General features: G+C 44.6%; 1 protein-coding gene across 1 annotated transcript in view; it reads right to left on the bottom strand.

Moving 5' to 3' along the window:
* RGS22 (regulator of G-protein signaling 22) overlaps positions 1 to 13,661 on the bottom strand; it is a 95,364-nt gene extending 81,703 nt beyond the window's left edge. The window contains exons 1-3 of the mRNA XM_015405852.1: positions 13,632 to 13,661; positions 7,749 to 7,811; positions 379 to 600 (exon numbers count right to left, since the gene is read on the bottom strand). Of these exons, the coding sequence (XP_015261338.1) occupies positions 379 to 600; positions 7,749 to 7,811; positions 13,632 to 13,661 (315 nt within the window). The remainder of the gene's footprint in view (positions 1 to 378; positions 601 to 7,748; positions 7,812 to 13,631) is intronic.
* Positions 13,662 to 17,393: the final 3,732 nt, after the last annotated feature.

Raw genomic sequence — 17,393 nt, 5'->3', positions numbered from 1 at the left:
CCCCGGCTGTTTAGGCCGAGTGGGTGGGAAAACAAACCAGAAAAAAGAAATTTCTGCTGCTTAGGGGAGGGGGAAGCTTGGCAGGCTGAGGCACCACCCCCTATAGGGGGTGGTGGCTGAGGTCAGGCCTTGCCATGGGTTCCGGGGATGGGGGGGGACAGGGGAGAAGGCTCACCTGTGGGTGCTTCTCCCGTGGAGTGTCTTCCCCCCCGCGCGAGTATCACGGGTCCGCCTCTTGTGTGTGTATAAATCTGCTGTCCAGTTAACTGGAGCCATCTTTATCCTTCACCAGAAGTTTGTAACCAATTATTCAAATAAACACTGCAATTAGATCCAATTCTGGCACAACAACAACATACTTAGAAAATGCACCCTTACCTTCACTACATAACTTGGGTCAAAACTTAAGTCTGGAGGCGGAGGGCTGGTGTCTTTAAAAACTGGAGTTTCTGACTTTGGTCTTATAACATCGTAAATGGGATTCCGGGGTTTGTGTTCTGTTAGCATCTTTTTCAGCTGATCTTCCAAATGCTGAGGCTCATCATTAACAACTTCAAAAACTCCATAATCAGGATTAAATTTAATTCGCTCTGAAAAGGTCTATTAAAAAGTTTAAAAGAGTAAGATCAACCATTATTGCAGCACTGCTTTGTTGTAGTACAGTCATCTATTTTAGGGATTGGTTCATAATTCTGAATATCACTTTCACCCTCCAGCTAATCTGATGCAACAGTTTCCATGGGGGGGGGGGCTAGATTCCAGTCCAGTAGCACCTTAGAGACCAACAAGATTTTGGGGGTATATAAGCTTCTGAGAGTCAACGCTCCCACCATCAGGGAGGGGTGTCTCTAATTATGTCTTTTGTACCCATTAACATAAGGCTGTATATTTTTTTTAATTTTCCAAAATTAAATGCTTTCTTTTTAAACTTGCGAGATCCTCAGTACATACTTCAGTGTAGGAACTTGGGGAGGGGGCATGGCTCAGTGATAGAGCATCTGCTTGGCAGGCAAAGTCCCAGGTTCAGTTTCTGGCATCTCCAGTTAAAAGGGTCAAAGAGGAGGTGATGTGAAAGACCTTTACCTGAGACTCTGGGGAGCAGCTGCCAGCCTGAGTAGACAATACTGACCTTGAGGGACTGATGGTCTAATTTAGTATAAGGCAACTACACGCATTCATGTGTTCAACTTGCCCTCTAAGCTTCTACACTGCTTGTGCAAATTCACACACGCACACAATGCTTATTTCATGCCTCTTTGTCTCTTGCCCATTTGTTTCCATCAAATCTCTATCAAGGAGCTCAGGGAGATTTGTATCACCTTGAATTTACTCTCCAGAGTTTTTCTCTGGGCACAAGGACTTCCACCCACAGAGAGCAACTTTCTCACCTTCTACCCTTCTACCATAGCCAAAATGCCCTGAGAAATGCTGCCCCTGGATGTCTAGAAGCAGCATTTCAGGCAGCATTATGGGAAGCAGTGGATGCAGGGAGGCAAAAAGTTCACACTCTGCAGGAAGAAATCTGTCTGTCGAAATGCACCAGAGCAAGCAATAATTCTCCCATTTATCCTCACAACAGCCTTGTGAACTTGGTTTAGGCTGAAGGGGAGTGACTAGTCACCCAAGAGCTCCACGTAAAGACTCTCATAACAATGAAGGAATAACTACTTTATATTCTTCCTTTTCGACAATAACAATATCCTTACATCTTGAAACACTGCATGTTGACTAATGGTATGACTTCTGCCAATAAGCCTTGCAAAATGTTCTGATCCATTCCTATCATGCTCCACTAAGATGAGATACTTGGGTGTAGCATATGCTGACAGAGCACTCCTTTTAAATTAATATATGCATGGTTCACATACATTTAATACTGATGTTTTCCTTGACTTTGGGAAAAAATAACTGCAGTTTTAGCAACATGTACAAATTTAAACGTGTCTGGAATGAGCTTCTAATTCCAAATCACTGAACCCTTACTAGCTTATACGAACATGCAAATGAAGCACGTAAATTCCAAAATCTGGAACTATTTGAACAAACAGCAGAAAACTTCAGCTCTATAATATTTACACAGAAAACTAACCAAGGATAACATTAATTAATCACTTGTATCTATTTTTAATCCAGCCCCTAGCAATGGAGCTCTAAGACCCATTTTCCAATAGGCATTCCAATTAGCTAAACTGAAAACATCTGGCTCCTTTTAGGCAGTAAAACAGATGCCAATAACAATGTTTTAAATATAAATTGTATTGTCATTTTGAATGCTTGACCACCAGTCATTTACAAGGTATATACAGGAATGGAATGGAAACCAATGACAACACCCCAGAGTGATTAGTCACGTTAATGAAAGGCACATGCCGCAGTCCAACTGGCTTCTGTGTGTAGGTCACCCTTCTAAATTGGGCCCCACACATAAAAATAAGGCATGGTGGGGCAGTAGGGGAAAGGTCACATCCAGCATCCCACAGCACTGCACGTGGGCTGGTGAACAAATGACTGGAATAACAGCTCTGATCACAGGTTTGAGGGCTGGGGGCAGGGAAATTAACCCAAAACGGCAGTTCTAAATAAGTCTATGGGATCTTACTCAACGGGACTTAATCCCAAGAAGTGCAAGATTTGAGTTCAGTAGCACCGTAGGTACCAATAAGCTGTATCTGACAAAGGGAGCTTTGATACTCAAAAGCTTGTGCCCTGGAAATCTTGGTCTTTAATGTGCCAATGGATATGGATCTTGCTCTTTTCTACTGCAGAAGAATGTAGGGCTGGGGGCAGGGAAATTAACCCAAAACGGCAGTCCTAAATAAGTCTATGGGATCTTACTCAGTGGGACCTAATCCCAAGAAGTGCAAGATTTGAGTCCAGTAGCACCTTAGGTACCAATAAGCTGTATCTGACAAAGGGAGCTCTGATACTCAAAAGCTTGTACCCTGGAAATCTTGTTTGTCTTTAAGGTGCCAATGGATATGGATCTTGCTCTTCTACTGCAGAAGAACGTTAGCTATCCACTTGAAACAATCCCCAGAGCACCAGAGTCGCATTTACCTGTAACTGCTGTTCATCAACGTCTTCTGTGCAGACACACATAGGGACTGTGCCCATGCAGGCTAGCTGCGGTCCCACACCCCAATGTAGCCAATCCTTCAAGAGCTTACAGAGCTCTTCTTACAGGAGCTACTGTAAGCTCTTGGAGGATTGGCTACATTAGGGGTGTGTCGCTTAATATGCAAATGAGTACCTGCTACAAAAAGAGCCCTGGCCTGCGGATAAAAGCTATCTAAGGGCAACACACACCCCTCTGGAGCTGACACACAATGGTGTTTCCCACCCAAACTGTCACATGCTCCAGAGGCGGGTGCCTCCTTTCCCCTCAGTTCCTGCCAAGCCACCGCGAACAAAATACACTAGTACAGAATGACCATGTGAGGCCTCACTGCGGGCAGGAGGGAGGGAATATGTGTCTGCACAGAAGACATCAATGAACAACAGTTAGTAAGTGCAACTCTGTTTTCACCTTCCGTCTTCAGTGCAGCCCCACATTGGGTCATTAGCAAGCTACTCACCAAAGGAGGCCTTATCTACTCAGAATTGTTTTGTTCTCCCAATATAATACAATAGAGCCCTCCTGACGTCCAGAGTATGAAGGCCCTTCTCAGCCTTAGTGTTATGTCTTAACGTAATAAAGACATGAGTGAGCTTATGCACAGTTCTATATTAAAAGAGCATTGCAAGGACTGAACTAAAGGGCCAATCAGAGAAGCCTTGTCTTCAGTGGGAACCACTCTCATTGATTCCAAGCTCCGTGTTCCTACTGGTTGTTATCTGTTTGTTGGGTGTGGTTTTGCCCGTTCAAATCGTATATAAGTCAGTCTTGTTCTATGTTAAAACACTGTTATGAGCTGAATAAAATGAAATCACTTTGTTTAAGAGCTACCTCGATCTCACTTCATAATACTTCGATTCTGGGGACTGAAAGAACACTGGTAACAATATCTCCTGTGCCAGGTGAAACTTAGAAACCACCTTTGGAAGGAACTCTAAACTGGGGTGAAGCACAACCTTCTTGTTAAAAATCTTCAGGGATGGGGGTTCTATCCTCAGAGCCACTAATTGACTCATTCTCCTGGCTGAGGTAACGGCTACCAGGAAAGCCACTTTTCCGGACAGCAAGGCCAGGTGGCACAAAGCTGAAGGCTCAAAGGTGGGTTTTATCAACTGAGCCAGCACAAGCTAGAGAGACTGCTGTGGAACAATGTGAGGAGCGGGGGGAAACACATTGAGCAAGCCCTTGAGAAAATACTGGGACAGCTTATGGGTGAATAGAGAAGAACCCCGTACACCCTCGTGATACGCAGGGAGGGCGGGGTATAAATCAAATAAATAAATAAATAAAAATGGCTGTTAGGTGGACCTTTACAGAAGACACAGACAATCCCATATGAGATAGGAAAATCAGATATTCAAAGACTAAAGGTAAGGGGCAGGTAAAGGGTGACTGACAACACCTTGGACCTGGCCCAGGACTCAAACCAGATTCACTTCCTGGAGTATGAATACCTGGTAGAGGACTTTCTAGCCTGGATTAGGATATCATGCACCTCAGGCAAGAACTGCAATTCTATGGGCGTATATTCCACGCCGTGAGGTATAAGTAGGACTCATTGTGGTGCAGAATAGGCCCCCTCATCAGTAAATATGGGGCAGGGGGAAGGGTGATGTACTCTGACCCTGTAAGACGGAGGAGCTTGGAAAACCAAATTTGGCATGGCCAAAAAGGGGCTATCAGAATACAACCTGAACCCTCTGCTACCAGTTTCCCAATAACCCTGCTCAGGAGGGGAAAGGGAGGGAAGGCGCAGAGCAGGGTCCCTGACTAAGGGATTTGGAATGCATCTTCCGATGAGGCTGAATCACTGACTGCTAGGGTGACAGGCTCGAGGCAGACAGAGCCTTTCCCCATAGCACAGGCTTCAACTGGGACGCCCTGTCCGAACGCACCTTAGGCATAAAGCCCTGGCAAACTTTGCAGGCAATCACATTATGTGATCCTCCCATATATATGAGACAAAGCTCATGCTCATCACTGTGGGTCGTTTTGGTTGCACATTTTGTGTACTTCTTGAAAAGCGCCTTGGACACCATGCCGGGCCCCACAAGTCACAGCAGCGGGGGGACCCAAGGGTACACCAATGAGAGTCACCTCACCCTGGACAAACGATCTCTTGCAGAGAAAAGAAAAGCTCTGTAGAAAAAGAGAGGAAGTTGAAACCAGAAGGGAAGAACCCTCAGAGAAGCAAAAAAAACATAAGTTTGGTAAGGAGTACAAAAAAGTACAACTAAGCTGGAAAGCTCCTATCCACGCGGTGGCAATAAAGGAAATGAGGGGAAAGGGGGCACCTGCCTCCGGAGCACGTGACGGTTTGGACGGGAAAAGCCATTGCGTGTCAGCTCCAGAGGGGGAGGGTTGCCACCAGTGTTCCCTCTAAGCTGAGTTAGTGTGAGCTAGCTCACAGTTTTTTAGCCTCCAGCTCACACATTTTAGTCTTAGCTCAGGAAGGAGGGCTCCAGAGCAAACTGATTTATGCAGTAGCCCAATCGCTCGCTCTCAACTTTAATGCCAGTAGCTCACAAAGTAGAATTTTTGCTCACAAAACTGTGCGGCTTAGAGGGAACATTGGTTGCCACCTCAGATAGCTTTTAGCTGGAAGAATTTTGTCCACAGCTGGCCTGCGCAGGCTCAATCCCAATGTGGGGCTGCACCAAAGACAGAAGATGAAGTATTTTTAGGACTGCACTCTGAGTCTCTACCAACTCAAAGATGAAAGTGCCAATCATGAGTGGAAATGGCTGAAATTTTTACTGGCAGCAATGTAAAAGCCTGCAGCGGTACATGGGAATCTCTTGAGGGAGGCTTTGGTTTAAATTCATTAAAACTACAGTAAGAACATTTATCATCCTGGAAACTGCTTTAATTTATCAAGCAGGGATCCAAAAGGTATCTTGTAGCATCTTAAAGATAACCTGATATATACTGGTGTAAAGTTTTGGAGACCGCAGTCTACTTCTGCAAGCAGATTCTCTGTCACGGGGGTGCAACAAACTCTCTGATAAAAGGAAAAGAGAGAATTTTTCTCTCTCCCCCTTTACCACAGGGAGGGGGGAAAGATTTGAAAGAGTCAGAAGCAAGATAAGAACAGAGCTATCCAAAACAAAAGCTAAAATCAATGAAAAAGAACTAAAACAATGCTCCTCTGCACTGGAGCACAGCCTACAAATGCCTAATTACGCTCAGCCGGAAACCAGAAATCCCCAGGTGCAACAAATTGATATGTGCAGTGTGGTGGGAGGAGGGTTCATCCAGCCTCCTACCTCTGCCCCTGACACACAAAGGGTACTTAGCACTGATGGACTCTTTACCCATAAGACCGTTTCTGAGATAATTAGTGGCTAATTTCTAAACAAGAATGATGCTGCAGATCAAGTCTGTTTGGAAATCACACTTTTTTGGAAGCTCTGCTGAGCCTAACACAAGATGTGTAGGGGCCGCTTGCACTGAGTGCCGATTTAAAAGAAATGATGCACATACTCACACACTGTCTTTTAATTACATCATAGAATTATTCCATGTCATAAGACATGTGATGAGGTAGTATTGTTAGCATAGTGGACTAAAGGGCTGGTGAAACTTGGGTTCAAACCCCACCTTAGCCATAAAGCTCTCTGGAAAGACCTTAGGCCAGTTACTATCCCTCTGCTTAATCTACCTCACACAATTGTTCTGAGGGAAAAAAGGAGGGATGGGAACTATTGTATACCAGTATGAATGCCTTGGAGGAAGAAGGTGAGAAAAATGTAACAAAGATGGGTTCCAAAGCTAAAGAGTGGCGCAAATCAAACCTTTTGTTTTGTGGGGAAAGTAGATGTGGAGGACAGTAACATAATGTTAGATGTTTGGTATTACTAAACATCACTGAGGAAGAGAAGAGGGGGAGACGCAGGGCTGCTGCTTTCAGCGGCATCCCTGAGGCTTTCATAACATCTTGTCCCAGCCTCAGTGTACACTAGCTGAATTAAGTTCTATAAATCAAAAGAGAAACAGTCTTTCGTCCATGTTTCCTGCAGTTGGTAACATCCAGTCACATGCTACTCTTTAATTTAACCTCTTGCCTACATACTGATGCATACACCTGGGTCCTGTTTCTAGGCAACAGCAGCACAAGCACAAACAAAAAATAAAAGACCAAAATTGTAATAGTGTTTTTAACAGGGGTGTCACATTCTTACAGAAGAACTTGTACGAGCGGCAGCAGAGTCAGACTGGAAATAGAAAATGTTCACATTAGTGGTGCTGAGAAGAGAAAATTCTTCTGAGAAAATCAAATTATGATGAGATCAGGATTTCTCAACAGACACTTCATTTTGGTGCTCTGGCATGGAGCGCCGCATTATTCTCTCAGCCTAAAAATCCTCTGAGGTCGTCTGTATGAGATAATTCTTCTCGCACAGTCAACACTGGATTTTGTTTTCTGTGAGTTTCAAGGGCAAATGCCTCAGATGTGTGGCTTTGTATCCACAGTGATATGGAGGCAAGCTGGAGCGGGCTGTACAAACAACCTATTCTACTTTTTCATGGGTGCAGTTGTTACCATCTTAACCCATACAATCTTGCAAATCAAGTTTATTTTCTTAACCCTGAGAATAAGCATTTGAAGAAGAGTTTGGATCAAAATACTTACTGGGAGGCTCAAGAATTCGTTAAAGAAGTCTACAAGGATGTCATCGGTTGCTAGGTATTCCTCCTGGAGATAAAAAAAACACAAAGCCATGTCACATGGTTGAATTAGAATACAGCTGTTTAATAATAAGGGTGGCCGAATTGCTGCTTCCATCTTGTAAATTGTCAACTGTACCCTGACCTGCTCCCTCCCCCCGAGAAGAGAGCTCCAAAACATGGCCCACAGGATGGCACCTTTTGCAGCTCTCCCTGTTCCAGCAACTAGATGCCACCATACTGTGCAATATAGGCACTGTTCACTGCAAAAATTAACGCTATTCAGAGAAATGATCAAACTCAAATCTTCATCTAAAGAATACTACTTAGAGCAGGGGACAGCAACCTTTTGTAATTAAGGAGCCTAACTACATCAAAATTCAGATTAAAGGATCAAGAAAGAGGCAGTATAAGAAAGCCAATTTGTACAATTTGTGTAACTAAAACTATACAGTTTAGCATCAATAAATCTCATTTAAAACCTGGCTAAATCTGTGAATACTTAAATCAGGAGACCAAGGCCATGATTCTACAAACCTAAGTAAAGGCCCAGGTTTGTACAAAAATCTGAAATCTAGACATGTATGTTGGGGGCTTAAAGCCCTCCAAAATTGCAGTGCCTGTAGCTTTAAGTAAAGAATGCCCTCAGTGACTGTTGCTGGGCAACCACAACAGTATTGCCAGCTTCAGTTGCAGTCAGGAAAAGGCAGAAAGGTTGTTTTGGCCTTTGAAGGACTCATCAGGGCCAGGCCTGGCAGCAACCAGCGACTTGATACCAAGCAACTTGCATGACTCACCCAAGACTGCTTGCTTGCTACTGTTCAAAAGCAGCCAACCCACAAAAGCCAGTGTTCTATAGTGGTTAGAGTTTCAGACTAGGATCCAGGAGACCCAGGTTCAAATCCCCACTCTTCCATGGAAGCTTCCTGTGTGACCTTGGGCCAGTCAAATATTTTCAGCCTAACTTACCTCACAGGGTTGTTGTGACAATAAAATGGAAGAGAATTACATAAGCAGCTTTGGGTCCACATTGTGGGGAAAGGTGGGATATATATATATATAGTAAATAAATAAATACAGCTAAAGATAAAAAGTAGATTGGTGGGTGGGTGGCAAGGAGAGAAGCAAGCAGGGAAATGTGAGGATATGGGGGCTGCCAGGAGAAGGAAAAGAGGAAATAGTATAGGGAAAGGGATACAGAAGAAACTGAGATACCCCTCACAAGGCCTTGTGGATTCCCCACAAAACTACTGTGCCTGGCCTACAGCCGACACTGCATAAGTCGACCAGACATTTCCCAGGGAGAAGCTGCTGGGGTAGGAAAGGAGGGAAACCTGAAGGTGGATAAAGGTAGATTGAATGGATGGAGCAAAGTAGGCATAAAAAGGCAAGAGGCTGTGGGACTTTCAGGAAAGGGGAAAAGGAAATAGTGGGAGAGGGGAAATGAGATGTCCCCACAAGTTCCTGTGGGTCCCCTACTTGTCATGGATAATTGACATATTGATTAATAATGCAGAATGTTTCTGTGGCCCAAACACTGGTTGTAGAGAATGCTTTATCAAGAAAGAACAAGAATAGACACAAGAAATGAGACTCTCCATGATTGTTTCAGTGCAGTGGGATAAATCTGTGCATGGTTTGCCCTTGAATTAGTGGCAGCTGTCTTATCATTTCCTATCCCATAAAGCATCCCTAAGAAGCCCTTTACCCCCATATAGATCTTAGCCTGCCATTCCCTTCACAGCAGGTTATTCTAGCACTGGATCCATCACTCCAATATGTGTACATGTAAAGGTTGGCCAATATTATTATCCTTCCTAGATGAGGTGCTCAGAAAGAATGGCTTGCTGAAGATTTCTCAAACTCTTGGTAACCCATTAGTGCTGCACGGTGTCGGCAGGTCTTTAAGATGTAAATAATAATTTTAAGTGCTATGTGCAGAAATGTGAAAGTTATATGTTGTGTTTTTATGTGAAACTTTTGACAAAACCAATAAAAAGATTATTTAAAAAAAGAAAAAGAAAGAATGGCTTGCTGAAGGCCATCTATCAAGTCTATGGTAGAGGCAACATTTAAACTGTGACCATGGATCACAGATCATAGCTACTTTACAATGCCAACTCCCAGAAACATCATCTCTGTATTTCCCTTAATTCTAAACACATTTACTCAGAAATTTTAGTGAATTCACAAAAGATTTTATCCAAGTAATGATATGTTTACTACTGAAGCCTTACTCAAAACTCTACTTTAAAACATATTTAGCTTTGGTCTCTAGATATTGCTAAAAATGGACATTTCCCCCCCTGAATGACAAACGGGGGGAGGGGTCCTTCCCAAACTAATTTGTAGAAAAAGGTGCTGTGCAGGTAGAACGGTCTGCTTAGACTTAACAGAACAGAACAAGGTGCATGGACAGTTGAACACATGTTGAATTTCTGTCTGTCTTGCAGCTGTTAGAGGTGGAGGAGGAATTAATTAATTATCATATGGCAGTGTGTGTAGTATAGCCAGGAGATCGTAAGATTGTCTGGCAGCCAGAAGTTCTAGCTCTTTTTTAGCATTGTGCACCATTAGATGGCAAGCTAGACTTGTTTTTAAGGCAAGAGACGTCCAGAGGTGGTTTGCTATTGCCTGGCTCTGCGTCACGCCCCTGGTATTCCTTGGAGGTCTCCCATCCAAGTACTAACCAGGGCCAACCCTGCTTAGCTCCCAAGATCTGACAGGATCGGGCTATCCTGGGCTATCCAGGACAGGGCAGGAACCTAGCAGAAGAAAAAATGACAACCACAGAGAGTAAGGCTTTGCACCTGGTTCAACAAAATAATCTGCAAACAGCATAGAGGTAAAGCGGAAAAAACAGGAGAGTTAAATATGAAGTGAAAGGGAGGCAAAAAAATCCACCTCCTTTTAATTAGTAATCAACCTGAAATAACTAAACTGCCCAGTTAGAGAGACCGATTTAGCTTTCAGTTCTTTTGTGTTTAAACATCTGAAAATCCCGGATTGCTTTGGAGATTTAAAGGATGTAGAACATCGTCAGCTGGAAGGCAAGCTACTGGAACAATAAACTGAAGTCAGAGGAGGAAATCTTGAATTGCAGGGAAGGAGGCCGAGTTCAGACTGGCAGTTTGGCCCGGCAGCCAAACGTTTCAGTAGCGGATTAAAAGGGCAGGTTCACACAGGCACATATTTCAGGTGTCCCCTAGCCGTACTCAAGCCGTCTTGTGCCGCTTCCCTCCCACGTTTAAAAAGTACCAGGTGAAAGTGGTAGCAAACCGTGTGTAGAGCAGGTTGATTCCGGTTCCCTGAGTGTGAACGCAAGTGCTGCTAAGGCGGGAACAACCCGCAGTCGTTGATAAGAGGCGCTGACTGTTTCCGCAGGAGGCGACCATGTGCATAGGTGCATGCAGCGGAGCGCAGAAACAGCCACCAACAGCCCGCCAGGGGCAGGCCAACAGTTCAAACGCTCCCTTGTGCTTCCTCCATGGTATCCTCCCGCTTCATTCACTGCAGTGTGAACGGGAATACCGTGACCAAGCCGTTCCAGGTCTGTTCCGGGTCTTCTTTGCCATGACCCCCTAGCGCTTCAAATTGTCAGTCTGAACTCAGCCGGAGACATAAGAACATGAGAGACGCCAATGTTGGATCAGGCCAAAGGCCCATCCAGTCTGTGTCACACAGTGGCCAGAAATACCAGACAGTTCTTGGAATCTCAGTTTAGGATATATGTTACCTTGGCAGCAGCTGAGATCTCGCCCTCCACTTCTCTTCCCTATTGCCTCAAACTTACCTATGTTTCTTTCTTTCTTCTCCGTGGGAAGAATGCCCTCAAAGTTTTATGATTAATTTATTTGGCCCTTTTGTTGATACACCACATAGCATATTCTGGATCAGCACAGGCAGTGCCTACAGGGAGCTCATCTTGACTCTTTGCAGCTGAGGTAGTTCATCAACAAAGCGGGTGAACCACAGGTTCATAAATCATTCAGTATATTCTTTCTGAGCCCTGAACTGAATCTGAGAAAAGCAATGTTTCTGGAAAGCGCTCTACGCCATTGTTCTCTGCTAGTGGGGCAAACGACGGACAATACAGTTTTTGTGTGGTATTTGTTCGGACTTGGTCCCTTGTGAGACCACCTATGCCTTGCAAAGATACAGAAGCGCTTTCTTATTACAATTAAACAATGCAAAGAGACAAACCGTCCCTTTCCATTTCTGGGCCTGTCTAGTTCATATCCTTTTTGTGAAATAAGCCTTTATAAAAATGTGGTAAGTGAAAAACAGTAGATTTTTTAAAATGAAGAAATTAGATGGCAGGAACACAATTGCCAGTCTTTAATGACTGCCTGCTTCTTCTGAAGACAGGGAAAAAATAGGCTACTTACAAACTCATTTTCTCTGATACAGGGAGGCGCTGAAACAGACAAAAACAGAAACAAACCATGAACAATTATTCAGCTTAATTATTTCCCAGTTATTATTTATCTTATCAGCAACAATATATATTTTAAAGTAATTTATTGCAATAAAAATACAAAAACTTTACACACACACAACCCCCAACACACCAGAATTCCTGTTTTATTGATTTGCTAAATAAGAGGAAAATGAGCAGAATTTCATTGAGAGGACATTCCAAGGTAAAAGTGCCACCACTAAAGCTCTTAAGATGTTTTGTTTCCTATGTCAGCTTCCTACTATGACTTATTAGGGTAGGCTTGCCAAGTCCCCCCGGGGGGCGGGGAAACCCCTGCCCAAGAGGCCCGTTACCCGCCACCGGCAGATCGGGCCCCAGGGGGAACCCCACCCCCAAAGCATGTGACCTGCCGGCATCAGCACGTCACCCGGAAGTGACGCAGTCGCATCGGGTGCGTTGGGGGCGGGCCCGCGGTCATCCGAGGGAAAACTCTATGGTTTTCCCTCGGATGATTGTGGCCCCGCCCCCAGTGTGCCCGACGTGGTTGCGTCACTTCCGGGTGACGCGCGGGCATGGCCTCCCGGAGCAGTGCTGGACTCCCCCGCTATACAGACGGTAAGGACTTGGCAACCCTATACTAGGGCCAAACACAATTGTTTATGTGTCTTATTTATGGGTTTTAATTGGTTTATAATATGTAATTTTAAAAAGCTATTTTAATGGCTTTGATGGTTTGCCACCTACATAAATAAAATAACACAGTGCCCTGGGGATCCATGACTGGATCTATTGCCAAGTACTTCAATATTAAAAAGCAGCCGCATGGGTGTGATCCGGATACAGACCACATTGTGTATGTGCATGCTTGGCAAGGGATTTGGCAGATCAGGGCTGTAGCATATGTGTATGTTCTTCCTGAGCCAATTCCCACCCCTTCCTGAGCTAATTCCCACCCCTCAAAATCACAGCCTAGGGAGGGTCCACGGCTGAGAGGCAGAGCATTTGCTTTGCATGCGGAGGTTCCCAAGTGCAATGCCTGGTACCTCTAGTCAAAAGGATCAGGTAGTAGGCAATGTGAAACACCCCAACCTGATACTCTGGGGAACTGTTGCCTGTCAGAGCAGACAATGCTGACCTTGTTAGACCAATGGTTTGACTCACTATAAGGCAGCATCATGTATGATGTTCATGTGCCCATCAGTATCAGTAAAGTGTGCCCTAGAAAAGCCCTGTCATGGATGTACACTAGGGTTGCCACGTCCCCTTGTTGGTTCAGTGGTGGGACTGGGGAGGGAGTTATAGGGGTGGGTGATGATGTCAGCTAGAAGTGACATCATCTCATCGGGGACATCATGCAAGGACACTCTGGTATTTGGGCAAAACTCTATGGGTTTTTTCACCCTCAAACCATAGAGTTTTCCCAAATACCAAAGCATCTCCATGCAATGTCCCCGACATGGTGATGTCACTTCCATGCAACGTCCTTGTTTAGGGGTTTTCCCTTCTGGCCAGCTGGTCTGTGGCGGAGAGAAGCCCTTGAAACCAGGGGATCCCCTGCCCGGACCTGGGGGCTGGCAAGCCTAATGTACACTTGAAAGTCAATGTAATCAAGTGGACAGAAAACTGGGCTTGGAACAAGGAACAGTTACTGTAAGGCGAATCTCCCAAGCTACAAGTGATCTCCAGACTACTGAGATCAGTTCCTCTGGAGAAAATGGCAGCTTTGGAGGGTGGACTCTATGGCATTATATCCCACTAAGGTCCCCTCTCTCCCCTCCCCAAACCTTAATTTCCACAGGCTCCACCCCTCCAAGTAAACAGGAATTTCCCAACCTAGAGGTGGCAAGCCTGTACTCCAGACTATCTGGCTTTGAGTCATGCCGATGGTTCAGTTCAGGCATAACACGGAATCATGATTAATTTTAATTACTGTTAGTTTAGAATGCCAAGATTCAGGTCACAGACAATCATTCAAATCCTGGTTTGCCTTGACACCTTTGATCACCTTTGTCCTTCTCCTCGAGAGACCCGACTGGCATCCTGGCCTGCACTGTGATAAGGGCAGCACTGGACATTGCAACAAACCAGGGTTAAGCCCAGATGCCCACATATTTATATATAACATAAAAGCACAGTAAATAAATAAACTTCAAATCATAGTTTCAGATCCTGGTTTGGAGTGCCCTAACTTACTGTAGTTAATGTGGGCTCCTGTATTCAGACAATTACACTAAACATAATTAGTTGAATTAAACCATGGTTTCATATGATGCAAGCCCCTGTCACTCAGACTTAGTTTTCCACTTGTAAAGTCAAAAGTTACATACCTAAAGTCTGTTGCAAAGCAGAACAAAATAAGCATTTTGCTCAGTGATAAACTGTCACAAATGTTGGTTCAGGTGGGCAGCCATGTTGGGCTGAAGCAGTAGAACAAAGTTTGAGTCCAGTGGCACCTCTAAGACCTTTGTTGGTCTTAAAAGTAGCAAATGTTGTATATCGTGATCAAATGCAAAATAAAGGGCACTGAATGACATACAACTCCACTGGTGTCAATGAGCTATGAAGAGGGAGTGGCTGAGCATCTGCTTTGCATGCAGCGGTTTCCAGGTTCAAGACTCCAGGATCTCCAATCAAAAGGATTACGTAGGAGGTGAAAGATCTTTGCCTGAGACCAGTGTTCCCTCTAAGCTGAGTGAGTGTGAGCTAGCTCACAGGTTTTTAGCCTCCAGCTCACACATTTTTGTCTTACCTCAGGAAGGATGGCTCCAGAGCAAACAAATTTCTGTAGTAGCCAAACCGCTTGCTCACAATTTTAATGCCAGTAGCTCACAAAGAAGAATTTTTGCTCACAAGATTCCACAGCTTAGAGGGAGCATTGCCCGAGACCCTGCAGAGTAGACTCAGTATAAGGCAAACCTTCATGTATTTAAAACATGGTGCTTCTTGACGCCCATTTACAAGTTATCCTCTTAATAAAATAACACGGGCGATCAAGTCTCCCTCATGTTGCCACTTCCAAGAAGGAAACAAGCTGTTCACTTCCAGCATCCAATACACAGATATATTCTCCATGATTCAAATGTAATGCATCTTCTGGAGATTCTGCACTGACTCTACAGGCAGTGCTTAATTACCAAAATGAGAGATGGTTGGCCCGAAGCTTACCTAGAATTCAGGCCCACTCCAAAAAAATCTTATACTTAATCGAATAAATGTGGAAGTTGCTTATGGTTACTTGGTGAGCTGAACATTCTGTCCAAACTCTCTTTTACTATTATTTCACATGTTCATACTGGGCCTAGCCTGTGAATCAGGCAAGCTAAATCTCTTCTTTTTACTAGACTGCTACACATACTATGTATTTAATTGCCAAAGCTGAGACACATTTGGAAACACAGCTTAAATGCTGTATGCAACAAATACTGCTTTTTCCTCTAATCTGTAATACAAAAGGGAAAAAAACATACACAAAATACATTTTCAATTAACGAGTGTTTGAAATTCGACATGTGATGTTACTCCAAATACCTTTTAGTCACTCACACTATTTGTGCACACATGGGAACTCTGTTAATGAGGCACTGCAAGAACAGAGCCAATCTGAACTCAAAATGCAAAACCGCTATAAAGTATGCTTGTGGAAATGACCTAACAATGAAAGACTACTTTCCCCCACTATTTTCTCATGCATTATCATCAAGCAATTCACAGGCAATGCATTCTAGCGTAGAAAACACTTCTTGCATTGCTGATGAACTAGAGTTGCTAATGTCCAGATGGCACCTGGAGATCTCCCATTATTACAATTGATCTCCAGATGACCAAGATCAGTTAACCTGGAGAAAATGACTGCTTATACTATGGCTGAGCTCCCTCGCCTCCCCAAATCCCATCCTCACCAGACTCCACCCCCGGCAGGTATTTCCCAAACCTGAGCTGTCAACCCTACTTATAAACATATGAAGTGGTCAAACCAGTGGCATATCGCTGCTAACTGACGAGGCCTGGTTCACACATGCAGGAGAATAAGATGACAGAGGTGGTAGAATGAGCTGTGCCAGATCAGGCTTCACATGTTGCATTGTGTGATTTTAACAGTCCTTCAACACAGAAAATGGTTAGAGTGTTGGACTAGGCTGTGACGAACTAACCTCCAAAACCAGGGTGCTTAGTGCATCACATTCAGAGCTGGAAGATTAGGGGTTAATGCCTCACTGAAAAGCAGTTTGATTGACAGGCTGCCGCCTGCGTGCACCTCCCCCTAGACTCTGACTGGTCAGCACTAGCTGAGGAGAGCTTTAAAAAGTAGCTTGTTAGTCTTGTCAGAGTGAATCAGTCCTCATTTGGACTTTGACTTGGCAGATGCCAGTCAGGAGGAGTGTATGTGTCGGTCTGAGGGAAACAGACAAGTTCACTTGGGAAGTGAAGGGACACAATTCCTTGTCCTTACTGTGTACCAACACATTTGAGGAAAAGAAGAGATTAGAACTTAAAACTCTGACTTCCGGTTTATGGCGACACGCTGGCGGACGCATCTCCCGGACCTCCCGGGCATGTGATCTGTGCACCAGCGGAAAGGAGGGGAGGCGACGGGTCGCTACTCCCCCAGAGCCTTGGCAAAAGGTTCGTAGCCATGGGGCTTTTGAGGGGTGACCTCTTCACCAGCACGATGCTGGGGAATTGAGGCGCTCCTCCACCCCGACGGCCCTGCTGCTTAGTGTCCGTATGGATCTAGAGCAAGCATCGGAGATCGAGCATTTTGAATGTGTGCCAAGCGAGGTCGTATGACCAACAATGAACAGTGAGTCGGGTTAAAGCAAATACGAGAATTTTAAAAGAAAGCTACCCCCTGGGAATGGCAAAAAAAGCGAGCGGGGGAGGGGCCCCTCTCATGCGCATGAACTAAACAACGAAATACTAAGGGGGGAGCGGAAGAAAAAGCATTGAAATCTGTTTTGAGAGACTTACCAGAGCGCAGATAAGCATAAGGGCGTATTTCAGAGACTTTAGCAAGTTTTCATAAAAGTAAACAATCCATAAAGATGGTGGGGAAGAGGGCAAAAACAAACCAGAAAAAGTGAAACTAGCCGGGACCATGAGCCCTCGACCGGAAGAGGTCACTGAGTTCTCTAAAATGTTGGCAGATTCCTTGCGCCCTCTGCTGGACCAGATGACTAACATCAAACAACA

This window comes from Gekko japonicus, unplaced genomic scaffold, assembly GCF_001447785.1.
Source record: "Gekko japonicus isolate JY-2015 unplaced genomic scaffold, Gekko_japonicus_V1.1 scaffold232, whole genome shotgun sequence".
Lineage (NCBI taxonomy): Eukaryota > Metazoa > Chordata > Lepidosauria > Squamata > Gekkonidae > Gekko > Gekko japonicus.
This window is presented reverse-complemented; position numbering and strand designations above follow the sequence as displayed.